The sequence below is a fragment of the Aspergillus heteromorphus genome, assembly GCF_003184545.1.
Source record: "Aspergillus heteromorphus CBS 117.55 chromosome Unknown BO70scaffold_1, whole genome shotgun sequence".
NCBI classification, from domain to species: domain Eukaryota; kingdom Fungi; phylum Ascomycota; class Eurotiomycetes; order Eurotiales; family Aspergillaceae; genus Aspergillus; species Aspergillus heteromorphus.
Genome location: NW_020290406.1, coordinates 737,987 through 752,738, shown reverse-complemented (window position 1 = coordinate 752,738; position 14,752 = coordinate 737,987). Strand labels below are relative to the sequence as shown.

General features: G+C 57.2%; 5 protein-coding genes across 5 annotated transcripts; 1 reads left to right on the top strand and 4 right to left on the bottom strand.

Moving 5' to 3' along the window:
* Nucleotides 1–314: 314 nt before the first annotated feature.
* Nucleotides 315–1,120, bottom strand: BO70DRAFT_424932 (uncharacterized protein; the record flags this gene model as incomplete). The annotated part of the gene is made up of 4 exons (XM_025547640.1): nucleotides 315–422; nucleotides 608–761; nucleotides 906–983; nucleotides 1,068–1,120. The coding sequence occupies 4 exons, from the start codon at nucleotides 1,118–1,120 to the stop codon at nucleotides 315–317; spliced, it is 393 nt and encodes a 130-aa protein (XP_025403929.1).
* Nucleotides 1,121–2,539: 1,419 nt separating this feature from the next.
* Nucleotides 2,540–4,549, bottom strand: BO70DRAFT_357335 (uncharacterized protein; the record flags this gene model as incomplete). The annotated part of the gene is made up of 1 exon (XM_025542009.1): nucleotides 2,540–4,549. A coding segment is annotated over one exon (2,010 nt), but the record flags the coding sequence as incomplete, so codon positions are not given.
* Nucleotides 4,550–6,023: 1,474 nt separating this feature from the next.
* On the bottom strand, nucleotides 6,024–7,714 carry BO70DRAFT_305462 (dTDP-4-dehydrorhamnose reductase family protein). The gene is made up of 5 exons (XM_025540012.1): nucleotides 7,609–7,714; nucleotides 7,297–7,541; nucleotides 7,200–7,219; nucleotides 6,417–7,128; nucleotides 6,024–6,345 (listed from the first exon to the last, which is right to left on the bottom strand). The coding sequence occupies exons 2-5, from the start codon at nucleotides 7,512–7,514 to the stop codon at nucleotides 6,315–6,317; spliced, it is 981 nt and encodes a 326-aa protein (XP_025403927.1). The 5' UTR covers nucleotides 7,515–7,541; nucleotides 7,609–7,714; the 3' UTR covers nucleotides 6,024–6,314.
* Nucleotides 7,715–8,577: 863 nt separating this feature from the next.
* BO70DRAFT_424929 (FAD-binding oxidoreductase) lies at nucleotides 8,578–10,559 on the top strand. Its single transcript, XM_025547639.1, has 2 exons — nucleotides 8,578–10,242; nucleotides 10,296–10,559. Exons 1-2 carry the CDS (start codon nucleotides 8,626–8,628, stop codon nucleotides 10,326–10,328), a joined length of 1,650 nt encoding a protein of 549 aa, XP_025403926.1. The 5' UTR covers nucleotides 8,578–8,625; the 3' UTR covers nucleotides 10,329–10,559.
* Nucleotides 10,560–11,289: 730 nt separating this feature from the next.
* On the bottom strand, nucleotides 11,290–14,396 carry BO70DRAFT_5099 (ankyrin). The gene is made up of 3 exons (XM_025548502.1): nucleotides 13,937–14,396; nucleotides 11,880–13,881; nucleotides 11,290–11,823 (listed from the first exon to the last, which is right to left on the bottom strand). Exons 1-3 carry the CDS (start codon nucleotides 14,090–14,092, stop codon nucleotides 11,480–11,482), a joined length of 2,502 nt encoding a protein of 833 aa, XP_025403925.1. The 5' UTR covers nucleotides 14,093–14,396; the 3' UTR covers nucleotides 11,290–11,479.
* Nucleotides 14,397–14,752: the final 356 nt, after the last annotated feature.

Below are 14,752 nucleotides of genomic sequence, written 5' to 3'. Positions count from 1 at the left end.
GATTATCAAGGCAGTCCAGAAAACTCTCACTCAATCCCTTCCACTGCTGGACATGGGATGGGGATGGAAGTGGGATGCTGTTACTTTTCTCACTCACTTCTACGCTGAAACTCTCGAAGAGCCCTCTTCACTTCAATCCATTGCTTGCTTCAAAAAACACAACTTGACGCTCTTGACCATATCAGCATGCCCATCCAGCCATCCACCCAGCAATGATCATTCTCCCTACCTACCACCACCACCTTACCTCAACCCCAACCTCCCCATACCATCCCCTCCAAGCACTTCAAAGCATCGAAGTCCTCCCCCCCAAATCATGAATCCCATACGGCCCCTGCAACGCCCCCGTAACCTTGGTAATGACCCTCTGATGCGGATCCCCCGGGTTCGGACCGGGCTGCCACTCCACCTGCACGATCACACTACATACAGCCCACAGTTAGCAATTATCCCATCATCAGACATAAACCCAAGCGAATGAATCAATAAGTCAATGGAAGGATGGAAAGATGGAAAGATGGAAAGATGGAAAGATGGAAAGATGGAAGATAACATACTGCAACATCGCCTCATGCAACTTCCCCTCGGGCCTAGTCTGGCCGCGCACCTTCATGCCAAACCCGGCGGTGCCAGCGCGGCCCTGGTCGTCGGTGGGGATGGAGACGGCCTCGTGGAACTCGAAGTCCAGGAAGGTGAATTTGGAGCGGTAGTCGAGGACGAAGGCGATGAAGGCGGCGCGGTCCATGGGGTCTTTGTTCATTCTGGTGTTGGTTGGGTTAGTGGTGGTTTCATGGGGATGTGGGGGATTAGGGTTAGGATTATGGTTTGGGTGAGGGGGTGAGGAGGTGGAGGTGGAGGTGGATAAAAGGTGGTGGTGGGAGGAAGGGGAGGAAGGGTGGAAATACTTAATACTAGCATCCGCGCTGAAGTGCTTCAGGATCAAATCCTTCGATTCCTGATCTGTTTCGGCTTCATAGATGGTACTGATTTGATGTCATTAGTGTTGTATGTTTAAGACAGAGGGATTGGAGGTAGAGGTAGAGGTGAACTGTTACCGTTCAACCCACTGTGCAAAGTACACAAGGGGAATAAGCGGCTCCTCAGCGGTGGGGAAGACCATTTTGGATACTATTTCAGATCTGGCTGTTTTTTTTTTTTTTCTCTAGAAAATCTGTTGGTTGCTGATATAGCAAGCTGTCAACTGTGACTGAAAAGAGGCTGTGCTGTGCTGTGCCGGGTGATAACCTCCACCTCCACAACAAAAGAAGAGGTGAGATGGGGTTTATATCTCCTCCCCCCCCCGCTGGATTTCAATCCCAACCAGCCATCTTTTTCCCCCATCTATACGAGCCCTGTTACTCACAGCTACGCAGCGAGTCGTCAAGACTGACTACCGGTGCAGTGCTGCAGCCTGGAGGAGCGAGGATGGAGCTGGTTGGTAGCATGATAGATGAATAGGTCAGTTGAGCTGAGGGGATATCATGCCATTTTGTCAAGGGTTGTTGCTGTTAGGGGTTGGGTTGGGTATCCCGCACCAGCATATACAACGATGTAATTGTAATACATCTCAAGATATAACCACCAAGCACAGACCCCGGCAAGATCTGATCTGATCCGATCTAATGCTTGTATTGTACATCTCCGGTCCGGATAGCAATGCAACAAAGCCATTGATTCGGTTGTTTGGGGGGAGGGGGAGTTCGTATTCATCGGGTCTGCTTACTTCCGGCAACAGGGATGATCAAGATGGCCCCTGTTACAGGCATATAGAGGTGAACGCCACGGGAGTCATGGATATAGATTTTTGTTTTGCTATCTGTGGATTTATTGAATACGCTGACTTTCAAGAAACACTTTATTTCGTTTATGATGATGTTATTGGGGGGGGGGGGGGTTATGCGCTGGGAGGTAGTCCGTGCCAATGCAGTCCTGTTTCTCTGCGGAGGGGCTCGTGTCAGCAATGGAGGTTTGAAGGAGGGATATCGCTGTCTCATGGACTTATAATGCGGTGGGGTAGTGTGTAGATGAGGGCAAGTGTTGGATGATCTGACACAGTCCTCAAGGGCTATAGGCTACAAAGTTCCTAGCAATGTATTCTGTCTGCCATGATGATGATGATCATAACAATAATAGAAATGGTATCTTAGCCCCCCCCCCCTTCTCCCTTCCCCAGGACTTCCCATCTCCGACCTGCCATATCTACTGCAAACAAACAAACAAACACAACGTGAAATTTTTAAATCAGATACACAAGTGATTTTGAGCAAAGTCAATGAATGAATAAATGCAACTCTCAAGTAGAATTTCAAATGAACTGGATAGTTTAGTGAAGTGTAGTGAAGTGTAGTTAGGTAAACCGCCAAACGCCCTGCTTGTCAATTCCCATGCTTTCGTTATCGTTATATGACTTCCGTGTCCGTGTCCGTGTCCAGGTCCAACCACACATCCACAGCCACAACCATATGATATCAGATACGGTATCAGATGGTGTAGAGTAATCTGGTATGGGGTGTGTGGTCCGGTAGGGTATAGATATGATCTACAACCCCCGTAGTAAACTCCCCTCCGCGAACGGATTCTCCGGCGACATATCCAGCATCGGCTTCGAGGCGTTACGGTCGCCCGTCGCCACGCCATGGCCGACCGGCGGACCGGGCACGACGGTGGGCGCGCGGGCCAGGAGACTATTCGGCAGCCAGGGCTCCGGGCCCTGGGGCTGGGCGTCGGCGGCGGAGGTCGGGGTGGTGGGGGCGGTGTGGTAGCGGTGCTGGTGGGAGATGCTGCGGGCGGTGTTGGAGCGGTTGCGGGTGCGGACCTCCACGGGAGCCGGCTCCGGGGGAATCTGCGGTCTGCGCCAGGTGGTCGCGGACGGGACCTGGATTCCGCCGGGGGGCGCCTCAGGGCCGGTGGCGGCGTCGATGAGCGGGGTGCCGGCTTCCACGGTCACGCCGCGGCCCTTGCGCGCGTGTTGCACGGGTTCTTGGTACACAGGGGTGAGGTCGACGAGGGGCTTGGCTTTCATCGACTGGGAGCGGCGCACGATGGTCGGGTCGGGGCCCTGCGTCGAGGTCATGGTGTTGGAGCGGCTGCTGGGACGGCTGGGACGGCGGGACCCCATGGTTCCGATCAGGCCCTGGTTGAAGCGTGCCTCCTCGGCGCGTTTCTCCTCCTCTTCGCGCTCCTTCATGGCGCGCTGGCGCATGGTGTATGTGCGGCCGAGGAGCCCGGATGCGGAGAAGGTCGCCTCGTCGGAGGAGGAGCTGCCGGTGAGGTCGGATTCACCGGTGAGAAGCTTGGGGAAGGAGGTGGGCGGGGGCCCGCGCTCGCGGGTGGTCTTCTTGCGGGAGAACAGTTCCTTTGTTCGTGTGGACCGTCGGCGCTCCGGGGCCACGGCAACCGGGGGGGTGCTATCGCTGCCGGACTCCTCGAAGGGGTTCAAGAGTGGCTTGGTCGGTGCGCGGGCGGATGTCTCGTCGGGGGATGTGGCTTCAGATTGAGACTGGCCTGCCCCCAGCATCGTCACCAGGTACCAGCTGCGCCAGGTCTGGATCGCGTTGTACCAGCCCTCGGCGATGTCGCGGTCGTTGGTGGAGAAGAAGTGGACGAAGTTCTCGGTCGTGAGGAACATGGTGGATTTCTGCTGGCTCTTGACGGCCTGGCAGAAGCGTTTGGGCGGCTTCACGCTGTTGGCCAGATAGCTGGCGGAGGGGGAGTAGATGTCGAAGTCGGAGAGGTGGCACACATTCGACTCCTGGGTATTTTCCTTCTTCGAGACCGTCACCTGGCCGTCGGAGCGGAGCGTGATGTAGCGCTTGTCCCACTTGCGAGGCTTCTGCGAGTAGTACATGTAGAAGGTCACATCGGCGGGTTGCGCCGGGGACACCTGCTGGGCGTCGAGTAGCGACAGCGCATCGAGACTGGCGGCGGGCACGACAATCAGGGAGTTCTGCTCGTCGTGGGCCCACGAATTCATCACCTCGCGGACAAACTCGTATCGGCGCAACGGCCGTTCCAGCCCCAGCTCAGCAAACGATTCCATCAGGATAAACTTCTGTGGATCGGCACCCGCCGCCATGCGGCCCAGCGCGGTGGAGACAATGTCCTGGGCAGAGGTCGCGGGGGTGACACAAATGCGCAGGGATGATTTCCGGTATTGGACAAGGACCTGTCGCTCGCGCGCATTGACCGCGGATACGGGGGCGTCAATCCCGGGGAATGGCGCGGACACGTTGGTCGTGTCGATGGGGGGAACATCATGCGCACTCTCCCTCGATCGCGACGGCTTCGCTTCATGTAGCGACTGACGCTTCTGTTCTGTGCTGGCGCGACGACTCACAGGTGTGCTTCCGGTCGCGCGCGCCGGATACTCGGGCTCTCTTTCTCTGGGCAGACGCCGATCGGGCCTCTCGTCCGCGTCCGCGTCCGCGTACCTGTCCTTGACCAGCTTCTCGCGACGCGGGTGGCTCGGGGTCGCATTGCCCGTCAAACGGTCCAGCGCATCCTGCCTGTCTCTTTCGCGTTCCGACACTTCGTCCTCGCCCGCTGCCGGGCTGTGGCGGCCCGCCTGTCGCGCGAGGCCAGTTTGCTCGCCAGCTTGTTCCGCAAGCGCACCATCTCTGCTCCCTCGGACTCCGGAAAGGGCTGTGCGATGGGGGGGCCTCGACGGGGGATTTATAGGAGGCGGAGGGTGGGACGGGGGGGTTCGCATCGGCATCGGCAGTGGCGGGGGGGGCGGGCCTCTGCGACGGTATCGCGACATGCTTCTCTGGACGGGCTCATGCAACGGGACGGAAGGGACCAGCGGGATGGCCAGCGGGGGAGGCTGTGAGGCGGGCAGGTTCGCCGCCGCCTTTCGCACGGATCGGTACCGCGAAAATTTCATGGGGGCGACCGGGTGCTGGCCAGCAGCCAGAGACTCGGGCTTCTCCATGGCCATGGCTGGGGAGTGGAGGGTGGAGGAGGGGAGGGGAGGGGAGAGGAGAGGAGAGGAGAGGAGAGGAGGGGTCTTTGGGTCTTTGGGTCTTTGGGTCTTGGGGTCTTTCAACTAGAGGATACCGTCCAGGCGGCCAGGCGCATCGTATTTGTAGCAGTGCCCCCCCCGGATGAAAAGTCAGTGGTCCAATGGCGTCCAGGTGCCAGCCAGTTTAATTAAAACGCGGGATTATGCTTCTTTAGCCTCCTTTTTTTGCCTTTTTGCTTTTTTTCGGGTTGGCCTGTCAGGATTTCAGAGGATCGGGGTGGGTTGGACCGTTGGAGCAGAAGTGGTTCAAAGGATAGGATGGGATGGGATGGATGGGACCAACAGAAACGACAGAGGAATTCACGCTCGGTGGCATGCGCGGTGAATGAGGCCAACACAAGGGAGGAGAGCCAGGATCAAATAATGGACGAACGGGGGGTCGCGTGTCTGTCTCCACCCCCTGAAAGTTGCAGACATGTTTCACAGGGAACTGCTCGTTCCTCGCACCAGCACCGAAAGGGGGGGACGAGAGGAGAGGGGATCATGGAATGGGAATGGGCTCTCATGCAAGAGTCAGGGATCCGGGGCTGTAGAATCCAAGCGCCCTCACGATGAGACTGTGGGCTGTGGAGAGGACCAGGGTCCAAGTGGTGTGGGTAAAAAAAATTAGAGGGTTGTGGTTGCATCTGGACCATCACCAACAGGGTTTAGCAGCCATGCCGTGGCAGATTTTAGGGATTTTAGGGATTTTAGGGGCAGGAATGGATCCCTCCGGCCGGATCCATGGGCGTGGTCGGGGCTGGGGGGGGGACCAGCCCAACCCACTGTGGTTGCAAGAGAAGAAGAAAAGGAAGGGAAGGGAAGGGAAGGGATGGGATGGCCAGACGCAAGGGGAAGAGGGAGGAAGGGAAGAGAAGAGAGTCAAGCAAAGGGGAATGCAGGGAATGCAGTGCAGGATGGAGGATTGGCTGGCCTCAAGCCGCGACGGGACTAGGGCGCGGCCTGGCAGCGGCAGGTTATCGGGAGAAACATCACAACAGACCCGAAGTCAAGAACAGAATAAGCATCAACACCATGTCCATGTAGCCTGTAGCCTGTAGCCTCCAGATCAGATCCCCCCGGTCGATCCGACTATAAATACTCGTAACTGCCCAGGAACGGCAACCCTTGGCGGGCGATCTACATCTCCTCCATCGTCCACTATCGGAGCCAATTCGCCATTCATTGTTTTGCGTCGCATACATTGCCGGATAATTCTTCCTATTTCCCATTTCCCACTTCTCATTTTCCATTTCCCATTTCCAGATCTCCCTCCTGCGTCGAGCAACACACAAACACAATCAATCATCTCTCCTCAATGTTTGTACGCCTTCAAGTGTTTGCGCCTGCGTCCGAGCGTCAGTTACCACTGCATGCAACCAGGGGAAGATCCCAATCAGCGAGAGACAACACTTACCACCAGGAGACAAAGTCCACCGTCCGCACGTCGATGCCCAGCTCGCGCAGCGCCTTGGTCGAGAGGTGCACGTCATAGGGCCGCTGCACGGTCGCGTTGGGGTCGTTCCCTTGCTGGTTCCTGGTCATCCCGACCAGGGACAGCCCCAGCACGTCCGCCAGCTTCTCGCAGATCTCGTACTTGGTCATCCGGTCCTCCGACGAGAACTGCAGCACCTTGGGCAGCTCATGGATGCGGCGCCGCTCCTTGATGTACTTGATCACAATGTCGCGCAACACCCGCGCCACGTCCTCCGTGTTGGTCGGATATCGCAGCGCCCAGTCGTCCATGCTCACGCCGGCATTCTCATCCTGCGCCTTGTAGACCGCATCCACCAGGCAGTTGACCGCGCTCTCGGAGTTCTCCTTCGCCGTCCCGTACAGCACCGGCACGCGCAGCACCAGCCCCAGCCCGGACTCCTTGGTGGCCTCCAGCACGGCCGTCTCGCCGTCGCGCTTGAACACGCCGTACGAGTTGGGGGGCCGCGTGGGCGCGTCCGTCTCGTAGGGCGCCTCGCCCTCCGCGCCCGGGAACACGTAGTCGGTCGAGATGTAGATGAAGAGGGCCCCCTGGCGGGCGGTCTCTTCCGCGAGGGTGCGGGTGGCGTCGACGTTGACACGGCGCGCCTGCTCGGGGTTCTTGTCGCACAGGTCGGGCGACCGGTTGGCGGCACCTACACCAGAGCGGTCAGTGTCGCGTCCAACGGCGTGCAGCCCGGCTATGGAGGGGGGAGCGTAGGCGTACAATGGATGACAATCTGGGGTCTGTGTGGGCACGGGGGATCAGTCAGAGGGATTGGTTCGTTCATGTGCCTGCGGGCAATGGTGGCAGAGGTGAGTACTTCGCTTCGTTCAACAGGTTCTTGACCTCCTCGGGCTTTTCCAGGTCGGCCTTGAGTATCGTGGGCGGGGAGGCGCGGGTGAAGCCTTGGCCAACGACCAGGCAGCCGGAGTGCTTGAAGGTGTTGAAGACCTGCCGGCCCAGCAGGCCCGTGGCACCAGTTACTAGGACAGTGGTCGACATGTTGTCAATGGTGGTGGTGTCGGAGGTGAAGGACATGGTGGAAGAATCGGATCGAGACTGGGACTGGCAATGGGTCAACTGCGGGGCATCTTTCATGACGTAACAAAGACCACCGTTGAGGGACGCGCACCGGATTGGGATAGGAGGGGGACGGTGAACCGAAACGGATGGAAGCAGTTCTGGACCGGGAATTCCGATCGAAGCTGGAACTTGTAAAAGTATCTGGTCGGTTGTCGCTTGCAACTTGTTGGACTCGACTTCTCCCTCAACGTCACTCGCCGGCCTTGGCGCCTCGTGTGAGCCTTGCCGATTCGGGTAATGGCAGCAATATCGCCCTCGCTATAGGGACGGGTGGTGCAGGACGCCTAATTGGGGTTGGTTTACAGTAGATAACTCAATTAACTTCATCATTCATAACCCATCATTCATAACAGCAAGAACAACAATACAGAATAGCCTCCCCCGGTATAGTATACCCGAAACAACAAAGAACAAGCCAGCATCCATCGTAAGAGACAACAGGCATGCATCCCGATCCCCGCAATCTACCCAACCCCCCAGCGCACCCGTCCGGAAAGCTGATTCCATGCGACATTCGAGAACAAAGTATTTGTGGGAGACCGATGACGGCGATAGGATGGGTGGAATTGAGGGTTAAGTCTCGGTGACTTCATGCGACTCGACGGTGCAATTGTGGCAGCGCTGACGGCCGCACTCGATGCAGGCCAGATGGACCTCGACGGGGAGGGGTCCGAAGGAGCATTCGCAGCAGTACCAGAAGCTCGACATGTCGCGGGACGGAGGAGAGACAGGAGGGAAGTTGGTTCGATGCCGACGGGTCGAAGGGTGTTTAGGACAAGGATCAAGGATGAGTGATCAGTGATCAGTGATCGAGTGATCGAGTGATCGAGTGAGATGAGGAGGATGGCAGTAGACCGTCATGTCAGTTACTGTTACTCGTTACTCCGCACGCGACCGGCCGATACCGCCCATCCGTCGGGACGGAAACCAGCAACAACCGGAGAACCTCGTCCAACTCCGGTCGGGAAGGGAAGCTTTTTAATTGTACCCTCTCCGTTGCCGCTCTTCGCTCCCTTTCCTCCTCACCACCCACCAGTCCTTCCCCCTCCCTCCCACCACCAACACCATGTCCGGTGCCAGGAACATCTCCGCCGCATTGCGACGGGCTCGGCTGTCCAAGCCCGCCCGCTCAATCCTGCGTCCCGCCACCGCGACCGCATACTCCCCGTCCTCCTCCCTCACCACCCGCCGCGCCTTCACCAGCACCCCCGCGGCCCCCTCCGCCAGCAAAGAAATCAAGTACACGACGAACGCCTACCCCAACCTGAAACGTGATCCCAAGTTCGCCGCCATCTCCGCCGACGATGTCACCTTCTTCCAGACCCTCCTGGGCTCGCAATCCGCCGTCATCGACGGCGTGACCACCGACGCCAGCGACGACCTCGAGCCCTTCAACAGCGACTGGATGCGCAAGTACCGCGGCCACACGCGTCTGGTGCTCAAGCCCCAGACCGCCGAAGAGGTCAGCCAGGTGCTGAAGTACTGCAATGAGAAGAAGCTCGCCGTCGTGCCGCAGGGCGGGAATACCGGGTTGGTCGGGGGGTCGGTGCCCGTGTTCGATGAGATTGTGATCAACACGGGGCGGATGAACAACATCCGCTCGTTCGACGAGGCGTCCGGCGTGCTGGTCGTCGACGCGGGTGTCATTCTGGAGGTCGCGGATCAGTACCTCGCGGAGCGCAACCATCTGTTCCCGCTGGATCTGGGCGCCAAGGGCTCGTGCCATATCGGGGGGAATGTGGCGACGAACGCCGGCGGGCTGCGGCTGCTGCGGTACGGCAGCCTGCATGGAAATGTGTTGGGCGTGGAGGCGGTGTTGGCCGACGGGACGATCGTGGATGCCATGTCCACACTCAGGAAGAACAACACCGGGTATGATCTGAAGCAGCTGTTCATTGGGTCCGAGGGCACGATTGGCGTGATCACCGGTGTCTCGATTCTGTGTCCGCCGCGTCCCAAGGCCGTGAACGTCGCGTACTTTGGCCTGGAGAGCTACGACCAGGTCCGTCAGGCGTACCAGGAGGCCAAGGGTCACCTGTCGGAGATCCTGTCCGCGTTCGAGCTCATGGATGGACGCACCCAGAAGCTCGTCCACGAGTCCACCGGCACCAAGTACCCGCTCGAGGGCGAGTACCCGTTCTACTGTCTCGTCGAGACGAGCGGCTCCAACGCCGAGCACGACATGGAGAAGCTGGAGGGCTTCCTCGAGCATATCATGGGCGAGGGCATCGTCGCGGACGGAGTCCTGGCGCAGGATGAGACGCAGTTCCACGCCATCTGGCGCTGGAGGGAGGGCATCACCGAGGCGCTGAGCCACCTGGGCGGCACGTACAAGTACGACGTGTCGATCCCGCTCCCGGAGCTGTACCAGCTGGTGGACGACTGCAGGGAGCGGTTGACCAAGCTCGGGCTCGTGGGTGACGATGACTCGTTCCCCGTCCGTGCGGTCGTCGGGTACGGACACATGGGCGACTCCAACCTGCACCTCAACATCTCCGTCCGGCAGTATAACAAGGAGGTCGAGAAGGCCATCGAGCCCTGGGTGTACGAGTGGATCCAGAAGCGCAAGGGTAGTATCAGCGCCGAACACGGTCTGGGTGTCGCCAAGAAGGAGTTCATCGGCTACAGCCAGAATGACACCATGCTGACCCTGATGAAGCAGTTGAAGGGTCTGTACGATCCGGTAAGTTGTTTCTTTCCCTTGAGGAAGAGATATCCGAGCTGACGTGCATACAGAATGGCATCCTCAACCCCTACAAGTACATCTAGATGCGCTGCAGCGTCTATACACAGGCGTTAATATACCATTCACATTCAGATTCAGAACTAGACTGATCCGAGTAGATACCCGTGGTTATATCCAGCCTTCATCCTTCAAGAAAAAGTCAATCACCTCCACATTTCAGATAATTCTCATGGAAAACCGCAGCCACTATATTAACATCCAACATGTTAAACCCAGACCATACCCATACCCCATACCCCATAGATAAACATCCCAAAGCATTCCTTCCTCTTCCTCCTCAACCTCTCACTCGACCAAGCTCCAAATTCCATCCATCCATCCATCCATCCATCCATCCATCGTAGCCCAGAACCACACAACCATTGAACCCCCCCCCCCCCAATACCCTCCGGTCCCAAACCGACACATCTCCCCAGACCTAGATGCATAGATGAATTTACCTACCCACCCTGCATATTCCCCATCCAGCTGATGCCGAGCCCAGGCTAACCTCGCATCTACAAAACAAAACAACCCATATTTGCGCCGTTTCAGAACCCGATATTTATTTATAGCCGCGACTTCATTTATAAATAGAAATAGAGCCGTGCCTCAATTCTCACGGGCAGCTTGGTGTGGTTCGGTTTAGAACTTCAAACTTCAAACTTCAAACCTTCAAACACCGGGGTCCTGAGTGGTTCTGGTTCGGTAAGGGGGTCTACAGTACTGCCATGTACTACTATGATTAGTAGGGTACGGAGTACTACCGCCGCGATCGGCTGTGATTACACTATTTAGGCCTAAGGCAGGAGTTGCGCTGAGGCTGGGTATCACGTGGTGGATGGCTGTGCTGCCTGAGGTGTCTATACTATTCTGGGGTGGGTGGGATGATGGTAGTGTGTTTTGTGTGTACCTTGTTGGGAGGGGGAGATTGGGCTGGCAATGGGAATGTGGCTGGCTGTGGTTGACTGGTTTTCTATTTTTCTATGGGGGGATTGTTGATCTTCTTATTATGTATCTGACTGAATCTATTTGGTACTGATTCGATATATATTAGATAGGTAGGGGTAGGTAGTGTCTTTTGCGAATTCTCAATGAACTCAACTCCTAGGAAAATATCCGTCTAGATAGGACGATGAAGAACACCCAGAAGGAAAATTGTAAAGCATATCTAGGTGGACCCCCCCCGGCAATTCTATTCCATCTCCCCCCCCTCCTCCCTCTCATAGTAAACACTAACAGTCATCTCCCTCACATGATTCGTCCAACAATTTTGCTTCGCACGAGGAACCATATACAGCGTATCGCCGGGCTGGATCGCCTCTATCCAGTCTCGTAAGCCTGGGGACTCGTCTTCCAGAGTCCAGACTACTGTCTGGCGCCGGTAGTTCTTGGAGGCGTGGAGATTGCACGCGATTCGACGTCGCGGGAGTGCTTCCCCCAAGCGGTGGCAGTTGTCGACCACAATTTCGAACCACGTTCGTGACCCGAAGTATGTGCATTGGTTGCGGAGGTTGACGGGGTTGTCGTTGCTCCAGCCTGTGGTAGGTTGGGTTAGATATGGGAGATTTGGATTGAGGTGGGGGGGGACTTGCCTTGGTCGTGCGAGACCATGGTGAAGGTGATTCGGCGGAGAGGGGAGGGGATGCTGTCAGTTGGGATGGTCAGGCTAAGATAATGGTCATAGTCGCTGCGCTGGACCGAGGTCTCCGATTTTCGGTGTGCGGTGACACCGACACCCCATTGCTTTACTAGTGACTGCTGCAAGGCCTCGATGTGAGGCTCCGACTGTTGGAGGATGTGGAGTAGATCAGGGAACCAGTCTTCCTCGGACCATTTCTCGATCCACTCGGAGGTGGGGGACCATTCCAGGCCGACGGTGGCGTTCCATTTCCGCTGCACGAGCACCGCGATGGTGTCTTTTCGGCCCCTCTCCAGGGCGAAGTCCAGCGCCGTTTTGCCCCCGTAGTTGGCGATGCTGGCGAGGGTGGGGCTGTCACCGTTTGGCTCACTTGCTAGCAGAACTTCGACAATCTCGTCGACGGTCCGCAGGTTGCCGTTGTGCACGGCGAGGTGGAGAGCGGTGTTTCCGGCGAGATTGCGTGCGTGAAGGTCGGTATCCGGAGATGCGAGCCGATCGCGGACTTTTTGGACGGAAAGCCCGAGCACGGCGCGATGTAGGGGCGAGTTGCCATCTGCGTTGACTTTGACCAGGTCGCTGTCTGCCAATAGCTCGAAGAATGGGAGCCCATGCTCGGTTTCAGCGGCGTAGGAGAGAAGGTCCTCGCCCTCTGAGGAAGTGATTCGGATATCTGCCCCTTCCATCAGAAGGAGCTTGAAATGGGCCAGGCGGCTCTTTTGAATCGCGAGGAAAAGTGGCGTTCTCCCTTCTGCATCTAGGATGTCCAAAAAAGACGGCTCATAGTTGAGGAGGATGCGGATGATGTGAGGCGCACAGTATCGCACCGCCAGATGCATCTCGTTCGAGAGACCGGGTCGGGCCTGGAATTCGATGTCCGGTTGTTGCATCAGGAATTCCGCGACCTTCTCGTTTCCGGAGTCCAGTGCGATCATCAGTGGAGTGGATTCGTCTCTGTCCATGTGGTTCAACCCGGCTCGGCCGCCGTGGTTTAGGATATATTCGGTCAGGATTGGGTGAGGCCTCTGGACGGCATAGTGCAGAGGTAGTTGTTTTCCGTACGTCGGGGTAAGTAGCAGCTCGGGAGTGGTGAGAAGGTCCATTCTCTCTATCATCTCCTGTGGCGACAGCTGAGGGGGGCTGATCCCCATAAAGCGGCCCGATACAGAGCCGACTGTGGGAAACCTAGTCTTCAATAACGCCATCAATGGGCTTTCGCCGAGCTCGGTCAATGCTGTGATGTCTGCCCCCGCGTCAAGTAGGCGCCGGATTAGATCGATGTTGCAGCGTGTGGAGCAGGCGATATGCAGAGCCGTGACCCCATCTAGATCGGGCCGCAGGATAACATCCCGACACTCGTTGAGGGTACACCACGACAGTGCGAAGTCAAATACAGCATCATTGCAGGACCAAGCAGCGTACGCCAGAAAATTGGCGCCCGTTTGGTCCACCGTGTCTGGCCGGGCGCCGTAGTCCAGCAACAGCTCCATAATGGGCAGCTGAGCATTGATCGCTGCCCACATGAGCGCCGTCCGTTCAAGGCCATCCTGAGCGTTCACATCCGCCCCGGCCTCTAGTAATAGTTCGACGGCTGCGTGAGAGCCATTGCCGGCTGCCCGTGCCAGCGGGAGTCTCCCACTCTCATCAGGCATCTCCAAGTCTGCGCCTTTCTTGAGCAAGAGTTTCGCCACTGGCTCGCGCCATTCCCTCACAGCCCAAGAAAGTGGCTGCCCGGCGGATTCTGGGGGACACTCCCCCAGCAGCGCCATCGCGGTGAGTTGATGGTCGCCTGGGAAGGGCGGCACGCGACCGTATGCCCGGAACGCCTTCATGGTGAACCAGCGACAGGTGAGATCGGAAATGGTCTCCCTTTCGGAACCGACGATTTCTCTGGCTAAAAGTTGCATTGCGCGAAGTAGAATGTCATCCTGCATTTGGACCGTGGCGAAGAAGCGGCGCTTGCGATCATCCGACATCAGTGAAGAATGGAGCATGATCCGGGAGCCATCTTACCATGATGCCCCGGAGAATGGCATCGGCGTTTCGAGGTTCATCGAAAAAGTCCCGGAGCCGTCGACAGGTACCTCTCAGCTGCAGGGCATCGTTGACATCGCCCAGGGCGTAAATGTGCACGAGCAGCTCGGGGGGAAGACAGAACAGAGTGGCCATCGGGGCGGGTTTACGGTCCACAGATTTAGAGACAACGGAAATGTCGAAAGGGAAGAGGAAGCTATATATCACCTCGTCGATGGCGGGGGGGCGATCATCATGCACGATCCCTGGCGGGATTCACGTAGAGCACGAATCGGATAGATCAGATCCTGGGATTCGACGGATTGCATCGACCCGGGGGGATTTGGTGACAGTTGTCTTCATGCCGGTGGAACACGTAGAGCGTCCGCAAGCATTAATAAAAGGTGGGCAAGCGTGCGAAGCCGATCCGCGGACAAGTCAAGGAGGATGATGAAGCGGGGTCGAGATGGAGATGAAGATGGAGACAAATAAATAGAAAGATGGAGATGGAGGGGAAGTGGTATTGGGACGGTATTGGGACGGTATTGAATGTTGTACCTTACAGGTCATGTGACTGGTTTGCATACGTCTGTCAGCGGCATAACCGGACATAACACAATTGCATAAAATGTAAAGCGACCAGCGCGAAACAATCCCATCCTCAACAACTCCCCCAACTTCCACATCGCCACCCAAACACGGGATGAAACTTGACTATGTTCCTTCACCCCCGAACTGAGCCTCTGAGGAGCCCGCGCAGGATGGCAGGAAATACTCCGCAACAGCATCAGGGTTGTGGTTGTCTGGAGACATGGC